The 22,276-nt window shown below is 40.5% G+C and overlaps 1 protein-coding gene across 2 annotated transcripts in view; it reads right to left on the bottom strand.

Moving 5' to 3' along the window:
- CREB5 (cAMP responsive element binding protein 5) overlaps nt 1-22,276 on the bottom strand; it is a 353,979-nt gene that overhangs the window by 282,997 nt on the left and 48,706 nt on the right. For both annotated transcript variants that reach the window (XM_026649400.2, XM_026649399.2), the window contains exons 2-4: nt 20,982-21,053; nt 17,790-17,883; nt 6,780-6,901 (exon numbers count right to left, since the gene is read on the bottom strand). In XM_026649400.2, the coding sequence (XP_026505185.1) occupies nt 6,780-6,901; nt 17,790-17,883; nt 20,982-21,035 (270 nt within the window). In that variant the 5' untranslated portion in view covers nt 21,036-21,053. The remainder of the gene's footprint in view (nt 1-6,779; nt 6,902-17,789; nt 17,884-20,981; nt 21,054-22,276) is intronic.

Below are 22,276 nucleotides of genomic sequence, written 5' to 3' on the forward strand. Positions count from 1 at the left end.
AGAGAGATTGACTTGGCCAAAGTCCCACAGGGAGTCTAGGGCAGAGCTGAGAAAAGAACAAACTATGATCTCCTAAGTCCCAGTCCAGTGTCTCGTCTACAAGACCACCTTGCCTTAAAAGAGTCAGTGCACTAGCTGTAGGATACATAGACTTGGAAGGATTAGATTTTTATTGCTAAAAGTCAGTAAATGCCAATTTCATAGCCTACATATAAACCAACGAAAAATATTTCCATCGATAATAATTGAAATTTACAGACAGGAAAGTAAGAAAAATGCTGCTTGAGAACTTATTTGAATTTGATTTAAGAATATTTATTTTATATGTTTTGACATGTGATGTTGACAATTTGTGTTTTAATGATTATAAAGCTTTTATTTTTTTTAACCTCAGCGTCTACTGTCATTAAGTAATTATTGTCTGACCCTTCCTATTGTCTGACCTCCCGTAATTTCCCTCAATTGTGAAAATTTAAAATAATAAAAATCAAAAATAATGCTTAAAAATAAAAAACCCATTAATATTATCCATCAAAATTATTTTTTAAAAAAATCAAATTCTGCCAAACCTAAGGATACAGCATGCAGCTTTTCACGACTAATTTGGAGTGTCAATTCACCACATAACCAATTTAATCAAAACAGAAATTCTCATGGAATCTGAAGGTTGAAGGCAATTTGGGTGAAAGTGATCAGGAAATGATTTCATGATTCTAAGGAAAGGAAGGAATTAGAGCAGCAAAATAAGAACACTGGACTTCAAAAAAAGCAGAGTTTGACAAACTCGGACAACTGGTAGGTAAGGTCCCATGGGAAGAAAATCTAAGGGAAAAAGGAGTTCAGGAGAGCTGGCAGTTCCTCGAAGAGCCAATATTAAAAGAAAAACAGCAAACTGTCCTGACGTGAAGGAAAGATAGGAAGAATAGTAAGAGGCCAATATGTCTCCATCATAAGCTCTTTAATGACCGTAAAATTGAAAAGGAATCCTACAAAAAGTGGAAACATGGACAAAATCTAAGTTCAAAAGAATAGCACAAGCAGGTAGGGACATAATCAGAAAGGCTAAGTCACAAAATCCGTTACACCTCGCAAAGGACATAAGAGGCAATAAGAAGAGATTCTCTAAATACAGTAGGAGCAAGAGAAAGATGAAGTAAAGTGTAGATCTTCCCTTTAGTGGGGAAGGAGAGCTACAAATGGATGACATGAAGAAAGCAGAGGTGTTTAATGCCTCTTTTGCTTCAGTCTTCACTAAAAAGGAAAATTGCAACCAGAGACTCAACATAATTAATAGTAATAACAAGGGGGAAGGAATGCAAAATAGGGAAAGCACAGGTTAAAGAATATTTAGATAAGTTACATGCATTCAGATCAGCAGAGCCTGATGAAAGTCATGCTAAGATACTTAAGGAACTAGTATCAGAGGGGTAGCCGTGTTAGTCTGGATCTGTAAAAAGCAACAGAGGGACCTGTGGCACCTTTAAGACTAACAGATGTATTGGAGCATAAGCTTTCGTGGGTGAATGCCCACTTCGTCAGACGCATCTTATGCTCCAATACATCTGTTGGAAAGCTTATGCTCCAATACATCTGTTAGTCTTAAAGGTGCCACAGGACTCTCTGTTGCTTTTTAAGGAATTAGCTGAAGCAATGATCTTTGAGAACTCATGGAGGACGGTTGATGTACCAGAGGACTGGAGAAGGGCAAATATAGTATCTATATTTAAAAACGGGAACAAAGAGGACTCAGGGAATTCTAGACCAGCCAACCTAACTTCCATACCTGGAAAGCTACTGGAACAAATTATTAAACAATCAGTTTGTAAGCATCTAGAGGATAACAGGGTTATAAGGAATAGCCAATATGGATTTGTCAAGAACAAATCATGCCAAACCAATCTACTTTCCTTCTTTAACACAGTTATTGGCCTACTGGATGGGGGGAAGGAGTAGAGTTGTCAACGTGATATACCTTGATTTTAATAAGGCTTTTGACACAGTCCCAAATAACATTCTCATAAGCAAATTAGGGAAATGTGGTCTAGAGATGAAATTATTATAAGGTGGGTGAAAGATTGATTGAAAGACTGTACTCAAAGAGTAGTTACCAATGGTTTGCTGTCAGACTGGCGGGGGAGGAGGATATATCTAGTGAGGTCCCACAAAGATCTGTCCTGGTCTGGTACTAGTCAATATTTTCATTAATGACTTGAATAATGGAGTGGAAAGTATTCGTATAATATTTGCGGATTACCCCAAGCTGGGAGGAGTTGCTAGCATTTTGGAGGACAGAATTAGAATTCAAAACCAACCTTGTCAAATTGGAGAATTGGTCTGAAATCAACAAAACTACATTCAATAAAGACAAGTGCAAAATACTACACTTAGGAAGGAAAAATCAAATGCACAACTACAAAATGCGGGAATATCTGGCTAGGCAGTAGTACTGCTGAAAAGGATCTAGGGGTTATAGTGGATCATCAATTGAATATGAGTCAACAATGTGATGCAGTTGCAAAAAAGGCTAATATCATTCTTGGGTGTATTAACAGGAGTGTCATAAGTAAGGCACAAGAGGTAATTCTCCCACTCTACTTGGCACTCGTGAGGCCGCAGCTGGAGTACTGCATATAGTTCTTCACACCACACTCTAGGAAGGATGTGAGAACATTCAGACTAGAACAACAAAAATGATAAAAGGTTTAGAGAATTTGACCTATGAGGAAAGGTTAAAGTTTAGTCTTGAGAAAAGATGACTGGGGTGGGGTGGGGGGTGGAAGCATGATAACAGTCTTCACATATGTAAGGGCTGTTGTAAAGAGGACGTTGATCAATTGTTCTACATGTGCACCGAAGGTAGGATAAGTAGTAACGGGCTTAATCTGCAGCAAGGGAGATTTAGGTTAGATATTAGGAAAATCTTTCTAACTATAAAAATAGTTCAGCACTGGAATAGGCTTCCGAGGGAGGCTGTGGAATCCTTGTCATTGAACATACAGGTAGTCCTCAGACTTATGACACAATTAGTTCCTTACAATTGCATTGTAAATTGGAACTCAGAACCGCAATCTACTCCATTGCTGGACCGAGTGTTGTAAACTCGAAACCTGTAGTTGTAAGTCGAATCAAGGTATCCATGTAGAAGCGTCACAAGTACCGTTTGTCGTAACTCAAATGTCGTAAAGTCGAGGCCTGCCTGTATTTAACAACAGATTAGATGAACACCTGTCAGGGATGGCCTAGGTGTAATGCCTCAGCAGAGCAGGCTGGACTAGATGACTTCTCAAAGTCCCTTTCAGCCCTACATTTCTATGACTCTGTGGATTGCACATGGTCTCATGTTTTAAAAAGAAAATAATCTACTGGACTGTAGCCTTGAAGTTTTCAAATAAGGAAACTTGCAAGTTAAAAAAAAAACAATTGTCTTCTTTCTCATAGGATCTCTGTGTCATGCTGTTTTCTCTTTAGCCACTGTGAAGTAAACTAAAATAAACATATATTTTTTCATAGTCCGATGTAAAAGAATCTCCTAATCCAAAATATTTTGGAAGCCTTTTCTCAGTCATGCATAACATCTCTGGGCTGCTCACATTAAACCTACTTACCATCACTGCAGAAGGCTGCAGAAAGCTATATTTGCACTTCAGAGTGGGACTATTAAGAGCATTTCATGAGTATTACATGTGAAGGAGTCACGTTCCTTTGTATCCTTTGTCTATTGCATTTGCGTATGGCCCTAGTGGGGCCAGCTTCAGATTAATATCTTACAGGCAGTTGGTAATGTAGGAATGAATGTGTAGCAGGCTAATTGGAAACACAGAACAAATGTTACACGTTAACTTGCCTCTGTGACTTTTGCTTTTCTTTTGAAAAACACACATTTTGCTCCCTGGAGATGGCTCATGGCAGCTCCAGTGGCTGACAGAAGGAGGGCAGAATAAGACCTCCAGAGGACCTCAAACAACTGGCAATTATCAGGTAACATGATGCCCTAGTCTAGGTTTTAATCAGATTGTGCAACTACCCCTGGTTAGCTGAAACTGACCCTGCAACATCATACTGTATCATTTGTGGTTAACTTCACAGGGCCCAAGATCATGAGATTGCTGCTCGTCTCTTATTCCTGCAAGATAAATACCACACTGTAGGTGCTGCACTGGAATCTTCTTCAGCACTGATAATCTGTGTAGAAATATTAACACACAAAAATGTCCTAATTTGCTATTTCTGCCAACTTTCTGCATACTAGCACTAATCAATCTAAGATTAGACACATTTACTCTCTTTACATGGCTGTTTCATAACACTCATCCTATACGTGAGTCTGTAATGGCCGAACTGGCTGGAATATTTTCCCATTCCCTAACCAGAACCCAGGCACTTTCATGTTTGGAGCATGCCCCTTCCTGCCCTCAGCATGGCTAGGACTCCCTTCCTCCCTCTCCAATATCTAACCCCAGCCTCTTTCCCTCCTCCAAACCATTCTCAAATAACCCCTTGAACACATCTCATCTTCCTCTTCACAGCCCAGCAATAGGCTGTAGTCTCCTTCCAAGAACCCCCATAGCTCTCGTCCTTTACAAGTTGTCCTATAGTACCTCAAAGATCCTACTGCAAGGCCTTTAATGCTGCTTGCTTAAGATTACATAAGTTTGGGGTGCACTTCGGCATGCACAGTCCCAGAGCCTGTGCACTCTGAATTCAGCAGCAGCCAAGGCGCAGCACGACCGACACCACACAGTGGTTAATGTGGACCAAACCTGAATTGGGAGCACTCACTACCCCAGCCAAAGAGGCAGGGGCACTATGGGGGACTGTTGCTTACCCAAGCCAAGGGTTAGGAGGTACGGGTGGGCCTCCTGCTGGTTTTAGCAGTGAAGGGGGAGTTGTTTCCCTCCCACCTCCCTTATTTTAGCCTCAAGTGTTGTTTAAGACCTAAATTAGACTAACAATACAGATCATCATCAGACTAGCTGGGCCCTGTAACAAGAAGTTCAATAGTAGGGGATCCTATTTGCCAAGTGATAGATTAAGGGGGAAGCAGTGAGGATTGCTGAGAGGTAATTGGGGCCCAAAGGAAAGTTAAGGAGAGGTATTTCTGAGAGTTGCTAAAACTTTCAAATAAGCACCCAACCTTTTGTTTGCTTCCCTGAACTGAAACATATCTAAACAAAGTGAGGCTTCCATCCTCCTCCTCCTGTGGGATCACCCAGTCAATCCATAGCTTCCCTCCTTCCTCTTTGCAACTCTCAGAAATACCTCTCCTTAACTTTCAAATATACCCGCGCGTTATGATAGCCCAAATGCAAGGATATTGGGTCAGGTTGAGTTAGCATACTTAGCCCACTGTAAAGTGACGTAGATGCTCCTAACTTTATGGATGCCAGGTCCATATCTGGAAATGGGATACATGATCTAATGAACTATAGTTTCTCTCTACCTGTACCCTGTAACAGTGTTTCTCAAACTGGGTCCACAGACCCCTGGGGGTCCCCGAGGGTACTCCAGGGAGTCTGCGGGCCCCACTGATCAACTCCTCCACCTCCCTCAACTCCTCCCCCCCCCGCCCTATCTCCTGGAGGCTACTGAAGCCAAACCGGAAGATTTTAGGCACTAAAAGTCCGGTGGCATAGCAGGGCTAAGGCAGGTCTCCGTGCACTGCCCCCGCCCCGAGCACCGACTCTGCAGCTAACATTGGCTGGGAATTGCAGCCAATGGGAGTTGTGGGGTAGTGTCTACCGGCAGTGGCAGTGCACAGAGACCCCCTGGCCTCCCCGCCTAGGAGCCACTGCCAGAGAGATATGCCAATTGTTTTTGGGAGCTGGCTGGCCAGAGCCCGCACCCCTCACCTCCTCCTACACCCAAACTCCCTCCCAGAGCTTGCACCCCTCACCCCCTCCTGCACCCAAACTCCCTCCCAGAGCTTGCACCCCTCACCCCCACCTGCACCCAAACTCCTCCCAGAGCCTGCACTACAACCCTCTCCCGTGCCCAAACTCCCTCCCAGAGCCCGCACTCTGCACCCCAACCCCCTGCCCCAGCCTGGTGAAAGTGAGTGAGGGTGGGGTAGAGCGAGTGAAGGAGGGAGGGGGGATGGAGTGAGCAGGGGGTGGGAAGAGGTGGAGCGAGGGTGGGTCCTTGGGGGAAGGGGTGGAGTGGGGGTGGCGCCTGGGGCTGATCTGGGGATCCCCAAAAATGTAAAATCAAAATGGCGGTCCTTGGATTACTAAAGTTTGAGAATCGCTGCCATATAAGTTAGATTTTTTCCCCTTGAGTTTGAATATTTTACCAAAAATACAATCTATATCAGATAAAATTAGGAGTGATGAAAAGTAAATCTAGAGACACAATGGGGATACTTAACAAGAGCAGAAATCAGATCAGAGGTATTTCTATGCCAATTCCATTCTTCTACTTCCTCTCCACATCCCCCCAAAACATCTTTTAGCAAGTGAAAGGATTTCACGCTTGATTCCTATTTGTCAGAACATTCGATTTTACCAAGTCTCTCCCTCAAGAGGCATGTGGTTTGCATAGGTTTACTTAAGTGTGGACCTAGTAATCAAAAGCTGGCTAAGACACTTTGGGAGATTTAAGCTTGGTTATGCATTTTTATCAATGATTACAATGGTTAGAAAACATGTCACAATCTATAGTGCCACCTAGTTTCCATCCAAAAAAGGTTCTACCAGGTAATGGAGGTCTACCTGCTTTCACACAACATCCATAAACACTTAGGGGGTGGGAAAAGGGAAAGAGTCCGTTGCACTAAAACATACCCTTTTATTGTTCTCTTCTTCTTGTGCCTTTCTAAACTCGTGTTCTAAGGAACAGTCAATATCATTGAAGAGGCCCACTTCCTCACAGTTCTTCAGGAATCGGGTTGGTGTAGGAGTCTGGTCTGAGAACAGATATCAAAAGGATCTACAATGGATGTTTTGCAGTAAAACAAGGATAAGTAGAATACACGTTTTGAGACAACATCTCTTTCCCAGCAGATGCACAAATATCTACCTGCTCCTTGCCCTCCCCCCGCAACCTCCCAGAATTAAAAACAAAACAAAGCCACTGAGTTTTGCCATGGTATGTGAGGTGCAGGGCTGGAGTTTGGCCAAGGGTGTTTCACAAAGCGTGCAGCACTTTATTTGTAGCAGCTGTCATTCAGCTAGATTTAAGAAAGATTTTAAGGGCCAGATTCCCTGACAGTATAGATGGACAAATGTGTACCCCTAATTTGCACAAATCATCACTGAATTTGTGCATAAAGCTCCAATAACTGTGTGCCAATAGTTCATTAGACGCACGTCCATGAAGACTCAATGTGTGTGTTTCGCTGCAGGGAGGGAGGGAGTGCACAGATTAGTTATACAATTCTGTGCCTGAACTATCTGAAAATTGGCTTAAGCATGCATATTTTTGTCCTGTGGAACACATAGTAAAGTTGCAGTAATGCAGAGAAGTACTATTGAGTAAGTTGGTTCCAGATTTATTTTTTTGAGGGAGAGATTGAAATCATACCAGAAAAATTATGAAAAGATTTTTGAGACATTGACCACACCAAGAAAACATGGAGAAAGTGTCAACATTTATTGTCATTCATTTAAAATGCTGAAAGATTTATGATCAAATTAATTTAAATATTCCTAACTCCTGAAGCCCTTCTCCCCCACCCCTCGCCAGAGTAATAAAGAGAGGGACAGGTTTCTCTTTAATGTTACACCCAGAAGGGGCTCAAGAAGGTAAATGGTATGGAAAAAGCCTTTAGGCTTCTCTTCAAGATCCTGAGGGGGTTTTTTTGTGTTTTTTTTATAAGCAATTGTAATGTTCCCTGCAAGTTTCACCTCCAGTGTCAGCATTGACCACAGGTTTCTGATTCATCTAGAGCAGTGGTCTCCCCTTCTTTGTGTCTCTAGTAGTTTACACCTGCCTCTCCTTCCACACAAGGAATAGGCAATACCATACTATACCATCCTTACTTCTGCACTGCTGCTGGCGGCAGTGCTGCCTTCAGAGCTGGGCACCCGGCCAGCAGCCGCCAGTCTCCACTCTGTCTTCAGAGCTGGGTGGCTGGAAAGTGGCGGCTGCTGGCCGGGCACCCAGCTCTGAAGTCAACACTGCTGCCAGCAGCTTCTCACCCCTGCCCCTCCTGCCCAAGATTACATTCCCCAGTTTGAGAACCTCTGGTCTAGAATAATCCTCAGCAGCAAGGAGATAGTCTAGTTTGCTCAGTGAAAAACTGGGAACCAAGAACTCCTAATTCTAAGTCAGCTCTGACACCACCTCCCTCTGTGGTTTGGGGGCAGATCTTTAATCTGTCTGTCTCAGTTTCCCCATCAGTCAAATGACACTATAACTACAGTACCATATTAACGGAAAACTGGCATGGTTTATAAAATACCAGATCTATCTACAGACATATAGCAAATCAGTAAATATCACTCGGACCATCCATTCGAACTCCAAAGGGGATAAACAACAAGGGGGAAATTCATATTGGTTAAATCCAAATAGCAAAAAAAATAATAATCCCTTTTTTCCTCCCTGCATGATTCCCAATCTAGCTCAAACTACTACTTATTTCCTTTGTATGTTTTGACCCACATTCATACAGGAACCTGCTACCATACTTGGTCATTGTCAACTCCCATATTGTTTGAAATTCAGCCCATAAAGGATGAAAACAAGTGTCACTCTCACTAATCCCACCAGCACACAATGGCCAAAATTCGGACCTTAATATAGTTTTAGCATCTATGCTAAAAAAAAAATCAACATACACATGAAAAAGGAAAGAAAAACAGTCTTTGTGAATGTGTGTGCATATATTAGTTTTCACTGATAGCTACTATATTATCTAACAACCACTAGAATCAGAAACATGACACTCTCAAAGCATCTTCTTTGAAATCTTGGTATAAGGAGCTAGTTTAGGGTGACCATACATCCCATTTTGGCTGGGACAGTCCCTTTTATAAGCACTGTCCTGGCCACCCCAACTTTTTTGGCAAAAGTGGGTATTTGTCCCTTTTGCCCTTGCCAACTTGATCAGTTGGCAAGAGCAAGCAGGAAAAATGCCTACTTTTGCCAAAAAAGTGGGGTGCGGAGGAACATGCTGGGGGTGTGGAGTTGAGATGCCAGCTCCGCGCAGAGGGGCAGGCAGGGCTTGAATAAGCCGTGACACCAGCCCCACGCAGGGATGGGGGGGCAGGACCCATACAAGGATGCGGGGGGGGAGACTCAGGCTAGCCTCATGTGGTGTCCCATTTTCCCTTTGGGAAATATGGTCACCCTGAGCTGCTGACATCAATGAGAGCTGAGGACACCCAATGCTTCAGGATCAAACCAAAGTAGTTAGTGTAACCACACTGAACTCAGTGGAGTTACACAAGGATTAATCTGGCACTCTGCCTGGAAGCGCTCTAAAAGGAAGGAGGAGCACTTTTTATATCCAAAGGGATGAACAATAACTCTAATTACTGAAAAATGCAATTTACTTTGTTATGTAACTCAAGCTGAGGAATGCCAAACTCTCCTCGACATAAAGGAGATATTCAATTTAGAATCTATAGTAAATATATAAAATGTTTTCTTAGTTTATTCAATGATATATTCATATTAGATAAGGTAGGTTTCATTACAATCAAATCTGCACCAGAAAGCAGGATTTCAGAAATAAGTTAATCAGGTTTTTTGGCAAATCTCATAAATAGCCATGATCTAGAATTAATATGGGCTCACAGGTTGGCCTCTGTCACACAGTAACAGACTCAGGCTAACAGCAATAAATAAATACAGAAATAAAATTAAAATAAACAAACAGACAAAAATTCGAATTGCCCTCCTTTACAGAGCTACCTATACCTGAACCTAGAAAAAGGAGGTTGAAGAGAATGGGTACAGCTAAGGTCTGGGCATGTTTCATGAAGGTACATGACTGGTCAAGAAGTTAGGCATTATTTCAATCTGTTTCACTAGGCCAGGGGTTACAGCATTGACAGCAAAGCATTTCTAAGGCACACCCAGATGAATACAGCAAGTAGACACTGACTAAGAGCGGCATCATAGAATCATAAAAGATTAGGGTTGGAAGAGACCTTAGGAGGCCATCTAGTGCAACCCCCTGCTCAAAGCAGGACCAACCCCAACTAAATCACCCCAGCCAGGGCTTTGTCAAGCCAGGCCTTAAAAACCTCTAAGGATGGATCATCAGCATCTATTCAGAGAATACGAGACTGAGACAAAGTATCGCATCATGTCAAAAGCTTAGAAGTGATCAGTAGTGATGAAGTAATCTCAAAAAATTGAAGGCCAGATTCTGCCATCGTTACACAGATTGAGTGGTACATCTACACCAAGAGCAGCCCCCGGGCAAGAAATGGAGAAAGGTATTACTCAGTGTGAGTATGGGTGACAGAGTCTGCTCCTCTGGAAGATGTTTTGAATAATTACCCAATTATTGGGGGCAGTTCCTCAGCTGGTATAAACTGTCATGAGCCCACTGACTTCAATAGGTCTATGACAATCTATGCCAGCTGAGGACCTGCTCTTGTATGGAATTTTGTGGTCTAGAAACCAGGCTGGCAACCTCATGAGATAAAGATTTCTCACAAAGATTCACAGTCCTCCTGGGTGTCAGCTAAGCCACACATATCTCAAGAACAGACTTCCTCAGAACACTGTGGTACTTCTGTAACCAGCAGAAGCCAGCAGGGCAGAGGTCCACAGAAATTGTGCATGGGAAGGGGGTTACCTAAGAACTAGGCTGTGAACCCCTTACACTGACGAGCAGTTACTCACAAATATAGTCCCACTGACCTCATGGCTGCTTTGGTAAATGTTCACAACCAAGCTCTTGGACTTCAAGGTAATCAAATTTAGACATAGGATGAGAAGAATACTTAGGAATGCTTATCTGGTGTTCAAAAGTCACATAGTTATTACCAGAAAGGCTAAGAATGACATCAATTTTAAGTAAAATATAAACCTCAAATTTGAGGATAATACAACCAAAGGCAAGGTCCAGCTGTCTAATCAAGCAAAGATTATGAGTCAACCTATTGTACAGTAGCAGACAGATTTTCAAGAGAGCTCAGTACCCACTCTTTTGGGCTGCTTTTCAAGAACTCAGCTCCCATTTCAGCACCAAATTAAATAGCCAGACTTTTTTTTTTTAAAAAATTATGTAGAATTCAGTACATTCAGTGCGGGCTGGGTGCTGACTACTTTTGAAAATGTGGCCCTTATTTGATTGCATAAATGGGAGCTGAATTCTTTTTGAAACCCTTGCCACAACTGTGTGCACTCAGCACTTGAACATTTGGCCCTTGGATGCTCTAGACTCGTTTAAAATATATGGTGTGAAGTAACAGGAAATCTGAGGTCTCAACCAAAGTAAAAAAAAAAAATCTATTATGTATTCACTATGTTTTGAAACTGCCAAAGTTGTGCCCCCCCAAAAAGGAGGATCAACCTGAATGGACTGCCTTTGAAACAACAGCCCTAGAAAGCACAGTGCTAGGAGGAAATGCATTGTTAGCTTGTTCTACTGAGCGTTTATTTGAATTGTCTACCAGAATGTGTTTTGCAACCCCAGAACTGCCTCCTAGGATTTCATCTAGCAAGACATGAATGGAAATATTACAGCATGATGTTGGTTGGGAAAAAAAAAACTGCAAAACCAAATGATGTCCATAAATTTTTTTTTTATTTTAACAGAACTCCAGCTTTTTAAAGTTTATATTGACCACTAAACCATTGCAAATGTTATTCATCCATAATGTAGATATTGGACAGCACATAGCCAAAGGCTGTAACTTGATGCTTCATCTTTCTAAAAAATTGTTTAGTCTGCTGTGCATTAATAACTGGAATTTGGCTTGTTCAGCTGTGGAGCAGCACTGAAGTTATATATTTACCCATGTTTTACTTTCAAGCAATGATAACAAAGTCAGAGTGATAGGACTAGTACTGAAACTTGAAGGGCTGCCCATCACACAGGCTAAAATCATCCTAGACCTGAGAAAATTTATTCAAAACTGAATCTGCATTTTCCGACAAAAAAATGTTTTGTTGAAAAATTCCTGACCAGCTCATTTTTTCCGTCTTTTTTTTTTTAATATTGGAAGGTGTCAATATATAAATACAAGATTCAACGTTAAAAGATTGCTCTTTTGTAAGGATTTTGTACATGTCATATTGGGAGACAGTGGAAAAGACTAACTCCTGGCTAGCACTGAAAATACTACACCTGCCTTTGCTATAGGGCAATTGCAGCCTCAATTCTTTGAAGGGTATTGATGACAGGAACAACTTTGCCAAAAAAAGGGAAGACAAGACAAATGTCTAAAGGGAAAGCCTGTCTCCTCCTCTCATATATCATTTCATTTTTTCTTTATGAAATCCAAGAATAAAACATCTTTAACTTTAAGGAATTTAAATTTCCCCAGGGTTTTGCTGGGTGATGAAACGACTGCTTCTCAGTGTCTCCCAAAGAGTGGGAAAACTATCAGCCCTTCTGAAATGAGGATTGCAAAAATATAAAAAAAACAACCTCTTAACTTACAGGCAGGGTGACTTGCCCACAGAAATATCCAGATGATCTCCTGGTTGGAATAACACACACATATGCATATTGCTCTCTTTGTGTGCACGCACCCTTACACTCTCCCTTTTTCACCAATACCAATTTTTTAACACACAAGAGCGAGTCCCTCAAATATGATCATATGTCCACTGGGCTCATTAAGTTCTGTACTTCCACATGAAAGCTGGGTAACCATGTGCCTTGTGCACACCGTTACTGGTCTGGATGCAAATCTAGTCCCCAGTAGTCAGCCATGTATCTTCCCTCAGAGATCAGCCCAAGGAAACAAGTGGAGGAATCATACTCCAAAGGCTGTTGAGTAGTAATAGAGCCACTCCACTCAGGCTACTCCTGATGGCTGGAGCCAGGACCGGCTCCAGGGTTTTTGCCGCCCCAACCAGCGGAAAAAAAAAAAAAAAAAGCAGCGATCGCAATTGCGATCGGTGGCACTCCGGCGGCAGCTCCACCGCACCGCTTTCTTGTTCAGCGGGAATTCGGCGGCAGGTGCTTCCCTCCGAGAGGGACCCGCCGCTGAATTGCCACCGAACAGCCCGATGTGCCGCCCCTTCCCCTTGGCCGCCCCAAGCACCTGCTTGCTGGGCTGGTGCCTGGAGCCAGGCCTGGCTGGAGTCAAGTCTATGGCCCTAGTATGTAGCTTCTAAGTTGGCTGGAGAAAGGAGGAAAAGACCAGGGAATGTGTACATTGGAAGTTCTTCTAGCCCTTCCTCTCACTCCAGCCTTCCCCAAACATGCATGTTGCCATACAGGCTCTCACAAAGCTGAACTCTGCATTGCACTGGGAGTGTACACACGCCAGTACAGTGGACTTCAAACAGTTCCACTGCCAAAGGACACCACCACCTGCAAAGAGAGAATTTTTAAAAACTTTCTATTTTTTTTTCTTCAGAAAACGCAAATTTGTTGAAACAAACTTTTCATAAGAAAGGGTTAGTTTCGACAGATTTCTCAACTCAAAAATTTTTGAAAAAAAGTATTGAAATTGTCAATGAAAAATTCCAGTTTTCCAGTTTGCAAAGACTTTTTTTTAGAAATTTAAGCTAATCTTAGTTAAAAAAAAAAGTCAAAATCCAAACAGAACATTTTGAAATTATCAACACGCAAAATGTTTCAATTGACCTGCACTGAAATTTTTTCAGAATTTTGGTTCACAAAAATTTTTCAAGGTTTCAACTTTTCCTCACCCTTTAAGGCAGGAAAGTTTTTCAAAATCTCAAAAACTTTTTTCATAGATTCATAGATTCTAGGACTGGAAGGGACCTCGAGAGGTCATCGAGTCCAGTCCCCTGCCCTCATGGCAGGACCAAATACTGTCTAGACCATCCCTGATAGACATTTACCTAACCTACTCTTAAATATCTCCAGAGATGGAGATTCCACAACCTCCCTAGGCAATTTATTCCAGTGCTTAACCACCCTGACAGCTAAGAACTTTTTCCTAACGTCCAACCTAAACCTCCCTTGCTGCAGTTTAAGCCCATTGCTTCTTGTTCTATCCTTAGAGGCTAAGGTGAACAAGTTTTCTCCCTCCTCCTTATGACACCCTTTTAGATACCTGAAAACTGCTATCATGTCCCCTCTCAGTCTTCTCTTTTCCAAACTAAACAAACCCAGTTCTTTCAGCCTTCCTTCATAGGTCATGTTCTCAAGACCTTTAATCATTCTTGTTGCTCTTCTCTGGACCCTCTCCAATTTCTCCACATCTTTCTTGAAATGCGGTGCCCAGAACTGGACACAGTACTCCAGTTGAGGCCTAACCAGCGCAGAGTAGAGCGGAAGAATGACTTCTCATGTCTTGCTCACAACACACCTGTTAATACATCCCAGAATCATGTTTGATTTTTTTGCAACAGCATCACACTGTTGACTCATATTTAGCTTGTGGTCCACTATAACCCCTAGATCCCTTTCTGCCATACTCCTTCCTAGACAGTCTCTTCCCATTCTGTATGTGTGAAACAGATTTTTCCTTCCTAAGTGGAGCACTTTGCATTTGTCTTTGTTAAACTTCATCCTCTTTACCTTATACCATTTTTCCAATTTGTCCAGATCATTTTGAATTATGACCCTGTCCTCCAAAGCAGTTGCAATCCCTCCCAGTTTGGTATCATCTGCAAACTTAATAAGCATACTTTCTATGCCAAAATTAAGTCGTTAATGGAGATATTGAACAGAGCCGGTCCCAAAACAGACCCCTGCGGAACCCCACTTGTTATGCCTTTCCAGCAGGATTGGGAACCATTAATAACAACTCTCTGAGTACGGTTATCCAGCCAGTTATGCACCCACCTTATAGTAGCCCCATCTAAATTGTATTTGCCTAGTTTATTGATAAGAATATCGTGCGAGACTGTATCAAATGCCTTACTAAAGTCTAGGTATACCACATCCACAGCTTCTCCCTTATCCACAAGACTCGTTATCCTATCGAAGAAAGCTATCAGATTGGTTTGACATGATTTGTTCTTTACAAATCCATGCTGGCTATTCCCTATCACCTTACCACATTCCAAGTGTTTGCAGATGATTTCCTTAATTACTTGCTCCATTATCTTCCCTGGCACAGAAGTTAAACTAACTGGTCTGTAGTTTCCTGGGTTGTTTTTATTTCCCTTTTTATAGATGGGCACTATATTTGCCCTTTTCCAGTCTTCTGGAATCTCTCCCGTCTCCCATGATTTTCCAAAGATAATAGCTAGAGGCTCAGATACCTCCTCTATTAGCTCCTTGAGTATTCTAGGATGCATTTCATCAGGCCCTGGTGACTTGCAGGCATCTAACTTTTCTAAGTGATTTTTAACTTGTTCTTTTTTTATTTTATCTGCTTTTTTTATTTTGTGGGATGAGAAAACAGTTTCTCACTTTGCTCTAATTCTATGGGCACAGCAAGCAGATATGCATTTTTGTATGTCCTGCTTTTCAGTGTGTTGTACATTTTTGCCTGTCCTGATTTGAAATTTTTACCCTAAATGTTATTTTCAAGGGGAGGGGGAGACCACATTCAATTTTGGCATTTGTCAACCTTGAATTGTTAAGTACCGAAGGCATGATTTTAAAAAACAAAACAAAAACAAAAACAACATGTACACCCAAATGAAATGTTTGCAAGCAGTTGCTGACTATTTCTAATACAGATGGAGATGTACTGAAATATATAAGCTGAGTGGTATGCGAAAGAGAACAAATACCTTAATTACTTTTGACAAAGATCTTAGTTCATTTATATATGTCCCACAATGTATACATATAATCACCATCTGCTTGGATTCTTACACTGCACCTATTAACATTGTAGCTGAGTGCTCACCATCTATCTCATGCTCAAAGGCCCAGGTTAACGCTTCCTTTTTTTATAGACTTTTAATTTGGTTAAATATCTTGAAAGTTATTAGTAACTCACAGGAGCACCTTGGGATAAATGCATTATGTCATTCTACCTCTTACAAATACATTTTCACCTACTCATACGGTGCACACCTGTGGCATTTTGGCAAGGCACCTGGTTACAGCATTTAGTTCACCCACTGAGAATGAGGAAGTGATTCCCTAAAAGTCATGATCAATATGAACTGGCTGGCCTAAAGCTAATCTCTTAAAATTGTTTGCCCCCTCCTTTTGAAATATGCATCTTCCTATAAGTGCAAAACCAAAGAAACATGACTACTGATGACTAAAACAAGCACAACTGTAAGGAAAAACATACAGCAAGTTCTTGACCCATCTTTGCCCTGTCTCTCCTAATACAGTCCAATGGACAAGCTCCAGACCACTTCATCACAGCAGTGGAAATGAGCGTATGGGGACCTGTGAACACTTTTACTCCTCAGCGCAGCATGATTACAAAAGTACCTCTGCTAAATAATTTTTATGGAGTCACTGAGAAAAATCCAGTGGAGTAGACTAGTAAATAGATAATTTACACTACAGAAAATATGTAAGGAGACTATGTGAAGAACTCTTTAGAGACTTGCCCCACCATTGTTTCCAAAGTCCTCTTCCGCTACTACTACTAAGGATATTTTGTATTTGTTTGTTTTTTGAGGTTTTCTTAAATGCACACAGAACTCAGAGTTACAGTTTAAAATGGGGATTCCTGAGTTTTATCCACACACAAAAAAAGTCTGAGCCTGTTGCATATCCATTCAATTGTTGCATTGATGCACCTACAATGAACACATTCGGATGGAATTTATGCAGGGAACAGATGCACTACTGTTTTTAGCAGGTACAACTTACTCAGAAGGAGCCCACTTTAGAAAATCTGTCTCCATGAGTACTTAATATGTCAAATAAAATGAATAAACCCTAACTGGGTATCATAATTTAGCACATTTTATTTTTATATTTAGAATTTGGAATCTTAAAACGGTAAAAAACCAAAGTTTCTAAATATTCTATGGATATAATCGTAGGAATATGCTTAATGTCTTAAAAATATACCCTATAAAACACGAGAAGGGGGGAAGCAAAAGGGAAGGAAGCAGAAACTACAATCAACATCCAATGCTAGCAAGCCACCAGTGTATGTATGGGCATGGACATACACACTCATGTGTGAAAACTTCAGAACCAGCTCAAGAATAAGGGAATGCGAGGATGATCCTGTACCTAGTAATGTTTTTATCCCAAGGGGCACTTTAGCTATTGTCACTGTTTTAGTTTTTTTCAGCTGGCTGATTTATAGCTATTGAAGTACATCAGTATCTTAAAAAGGTGACTATTATAAGTGGCATAAAATGGGTGCTGAGGTGAGCTTTTCACATATTAAAATAGTGACTGCTGGAGGAACTTCACAGATGTACTTCAGTAACCTTTTTGTCGCAGATTTCTGTAATGCCACTCTTAAGTGTGTATATTTCACTGGAATGCTGATAAATGGAGGCAGCACTGGAGCAGCCTTTTACCCCATTGACCTGATATATAATATAGGCAAAACCAATGTGGCTAAGGTTCAGCAATCTCTCTCTCTCTCTCTCATACCAATCCTCAAACAAGACAAACAAATACCAGTTACCACCTTGTCCAGAGGTGAACCACATAGTTTGTTCCATCTCTACTTGTTATTTGATTGGAATACTTTTGAAATTAACCTCTTGGAGGTATTTTGACAATAGCCTTCCAGCAGGAGTCATAATATCAACATCAAAATAGGTACTTCGCTTGTCTCTTACATTCCATGTCTTCTTACCTGATAACATATTATCTGTTTTTATTGAAGGAAACTTCAAAGTCATTTCGTGTTTGTGCCTGTGAATCATCAGATGATCCTCTGTTGGAAAACGCTGTCAGGCAAACACAGAGAGAGGAAGAAAGAAGTATTTAGCTCTCTAATAAATTTTTGGCAATGGACAGGATTTTTAAAAAAATTCATCCAGCCATCCAAATGACACAGGAACAGCCAAAAACAATTCTAAAATGCAAGTAAGCATAAGTAAGAACTATCTTTGTACTCTATGTGTGAGAGCAAATTTGCTGCAGTGATCTCTTGGACAACACCCAAGTAAAAGGGTTAAAATGCAGATGGCCTATCTAGTCATATACCCAAAATACACACCAGTAGCAAAATTCAGATTGGTTACCCATGCCGCCAGCTTATCCTTACTTAAGAACAATAAAAAAAGATAATCAAAACAGCCAGCCTTCCCCTACCCAAAGGTGCCCAGGTATCATGCATTTTTTCCCCATATGATTCATGTCTGCAATAGATCAAGTTGGTTCTAATCAGACCTGATTTATTCCAGCCACTATACAGTGGTACTTGATTTCTACTGGGTATTTACAGCCAGGAAAATATATTAAACTAATTTCCTTTTTTTGCCCAGAGGACAAGAGGGAAGGGTTATGTGTTGTAAGAAACCTTACACAATATACTAATGGGTGTAATTACATTTATAATCCTGATAACAGAATTATAAATTTCAACTGTTTCTTTAAATAATAATAATAAAACAACAGAAACTTGAGCAAACATTTAATAATTATAAAAAAAAATCTGGGCACATTGTGGTCTAAATGGTTCCTGTTGAAAAACTTATTATAGTGAAAGAGCAAGTGGACACGACCTTACTAGGCAGAGAGCGGAAAAATGGGGCAGCCTGTGGATTAAATAATCTGAGGTCAACATGTAAGTGAAAGAATCTGGAAAAACATTTTTGCACATATTGGACAAATTTTATATTTTTGCTACTAGTTATGGTAATTCTTTGCTTTAACAGGGCTAGTCAAGGAGTAGCAAAGGCGGCTAAGATGTGTCTGGATAGCTTTGTAAAGAGCGGCATTTTAAAGCAGCAGGTCCCTAGAAGACAGACAGAAACTGGCAGTAGTAAAATGGAGATGATTCGGTGCCAACCCAGACTAAGTACCTCTGCTGGTGGCTATAGTATGTTATAAACAGACACAGTAAGTTATACTCTGCAGCATCTATGTGCCTCTCAGTATTCACAGAGTACATAATGTGGATGATATGTCAAAAATGTAGATAGATAGGTAGATAGATAGATAAAGTTCCAAGAAAGGGGGGGAAAGTCCTTTTCCTCACTGTGAAATCCTGGTTCAGTGTTTACTCATCTGGAAGAAGTAAAAGCACTAAAAATTTACATTCAGAGCAAATGGAATGTGGGAAAGACTCTCCACGCTAATGTTGTGAGCAGGAACACATTGTTGAAATGAATTCTCCACCATGGAATGTTATGCTTCCGTCTTCAGTGTGCAAATCAGCAGGGCCTAAAGAAGGCCTGGTGGGGTTGGGGGAAGAAGCCATTTCTTTAATCCAGACTTGTGTCTTTTCTGTAAGCACACTTCCTTTATGGTACACATGGCCAGCTAACTCATTCTTCGAATAGATGCACTGGTTGATGGAGAAGGAAGCCCCTAAACCTCTTAACTAGTTTGCAATACTGTAGTATGCAACTGATGTCTTATAGTAAACAGAAGATGCATTATAATTTAAAGGTGAACTTAAAAATTTTTTTTCATTAAATAAACAATAAAATAGACTATTTGATTTCCCTCCTCTTTGACTGTCCAGTAGAGGTGGAAGCCAAATTCACCACTGCCATAAGTGGGCTCAATTCCATTGATTTCAATGAAAGGTCGATCAGTTGATGCTTCTTGTGAACTTGGCCAAGACTATTAAAAAGATTAAATTAAATTTTGCTAAAGAGCTTGGAGATATTTTAAAACCAATCTCTTGGAGGTAGGGCGTCTAGTGAAGGTTCAGCTGTGTACACACAGACTTAAAACAACAAATGCACACATTCCTCATTTAGGGACTGATCCAAAATCAACGGAAGTCATTAGTAAGAGTCTTATTAAATTAAATGGTGGAGCACATTAGTTATGTGCCAACACATGAATTCAAGATTTCCACATTTCTACTCCAACTGTGGGTAAAATTACCAGCATCTAAAACTCTAATAATAATATACGCTGCACTTCTATAGCTCACATCAGAAGAGCAGAAAGGGTTTTACAAACATTAAGGACTGAAGACTCAACACCCCAGCAAAGTAGGGAAGTGTTATCCTCATTTACAGATAGGGAAACTGAGGTAGGGGAAGTAAAATGACTTACCCAAGGTCACACAGCAGGTCTATGATAGCACCTGAAAGGAAGCCCATATCTTATTACTCCTAGTTTTGTACTCTAGTCACTAGACTAAACTAGTATGGGGAATGCAAGGGATGGAAGTTCCTAAATTGCTTTAGGGATTAATGACGTTGTTATTAATTACCAATTGTGTTGAAGAAACACTGAATTCTAAACTCAGTTCTTAGTGGGTAAAATACCTGTCAATTCCCTTATAATGAGGAAAAGATCAAACATGTAATGTTATGAGCCAGATTATGTCCTCAGATGCATATGTGGGGCTGCCATTCAAGTAAGCTGGAATTGCATGTGTACAAAATGGGTCAGAATTTGGCTATGAAATGCATTTTAAATGAAGCATATTTAATATGAAGATGTCCTATAAGATGATAAGCATGGAAATGGCAATAAATACACACGCACACACAAATAAAACTTACTGGTTTATACAAATGTGTGAGAAGCAAGGGCAAATATTACAAGAGCTATAACCATACTAAGCCAGTACGTTCCCTTCCTGAGCTGTTACCACTTGAACACTTAAAGAAGTGTGCAGTGTTGCTTAAAATATTTGGTTTGAGTTTGGGAGCGAGAAAGGCTTGAAAAAACATTTAGCGACACACACGTGAATAGCTGTATATTTGCTTTCATCATTCTGTAATAATATCTTTGTGGAAAAAGAGAAGGTTTTGGAAAACATTATTATTAGGCGTGTGTTAATATATCAGGAGGCATTATACAAGCCAGAGCTAGCGCTGAGGGCTCTGTTAATATTGCTGCTGACTCCACTCACCTGTGAGCAGCCTGGGGCACTGCAGACAAAAGGCCTCTCCTGCTCCAAGTTCATCTTTGATTCCTCATAAATCTACATGTTAAAAGGTGGGGAGGGGAAAAAGGGAACCCATAAATATATGCACCCTAAACTTCAGGAAACATGCAAAATAGAAGCATTTTTAATGTTAAAACATTAATTTCAAAACTCCCAAAATTGACAGGAAAAAATTCATCATCATTTCAGGGTCCTAACTTACGGTACTAATATTCACTAGGCTCCCTACAGTCTAAGTTCTTATTGCTCTTTTCTGGGCATATATTTACTCTAAAGGAAGAAAAAAGCCATTAGGCTGTTACAACTGAAATCCTGCTTAGGAAAAAAAACACATGCTCAGTGTTATTATTAGATAAGACCATGTCTGCTCAGAAAGATCCTGAAATTAAGGGTTTTTACTTTTCCTCCTTCGGTTCCTGACTGAACAACATTTAAACCAGACTAACTGAAATTTTTCTAACTGAAGAGCCTACATTTTGAGTAGTGAATTATCTTAGGTAACATATTTAGCATATAGTATTATATATGCAGTCCTAAGGATCGTAAGACTTGAAATCTAGCAGAGAGCAGAACTGTAATGTGCCCAAAAGCCATTGCAGTTCAGTATTTTAATTGTGGACCAGACCTTGGGAGAGAGCTGTTGGGTTAGAGAATGAGAAAAGAACAATAAAAGGAGGCGGAGAAATAAATTTGCCTCTCCACATAGTATGCAACTCTCAGAGTGCAATATTACAGCTGAATTTGTGTCAGTACTCAAGCAGTGCTTCTCACCGATTTGGACTAAATTATTTTATAAAGCCTTTTTTACTTCCTAAGTGGCCAATCACCACACTATTTTGAACCTACTATTTCTACAAGTAATATCTAGGATTATAATAAATTAACTACATTAGAAAACAAAACACTTTTTTTCAGTTTGCTTGCACTGGACAGCATTATTCAGTTTCACTCTATCCCTGCTTAGCAGTATCCCTGCTTAGTCTGTTTGTATGAGTCTTTCACCCAATTAAAGAGGGGAGAAAGACATTTTAATAAGTAGGAAAATTTGATTATGAAGTCCCCAAAATTGGCAGATGGCCTCCTGGGCAGGTGTTGAACCATAAACTACTTGAACCCATTTTTAAGAAAAAAAACAGAGTAGACTTCAAGTTGATTGTTCCTTTATCATTATGATAGCATAAACAGGAATCTATAATGATGCAACCAAATTATACAGATGCTAATTTTCAAAGCAGCGTTATTTACTTAGAAGTTCTGAG

Source organism: Terrapene carolina, unplaced genomic scaffold (assembly GCF_002925995.2).
Source record: "Terrapene carolina triunguis isolate 2854851 unplaced genomic scaffold, T_m_triunguis-2.0 Scaffold84, whole genome shotgun sequence".
NCBI lineage: Eukaryota > Metazoa > Chordata > Testudines > Emydidae > Terrapene > Terrapene triunguis.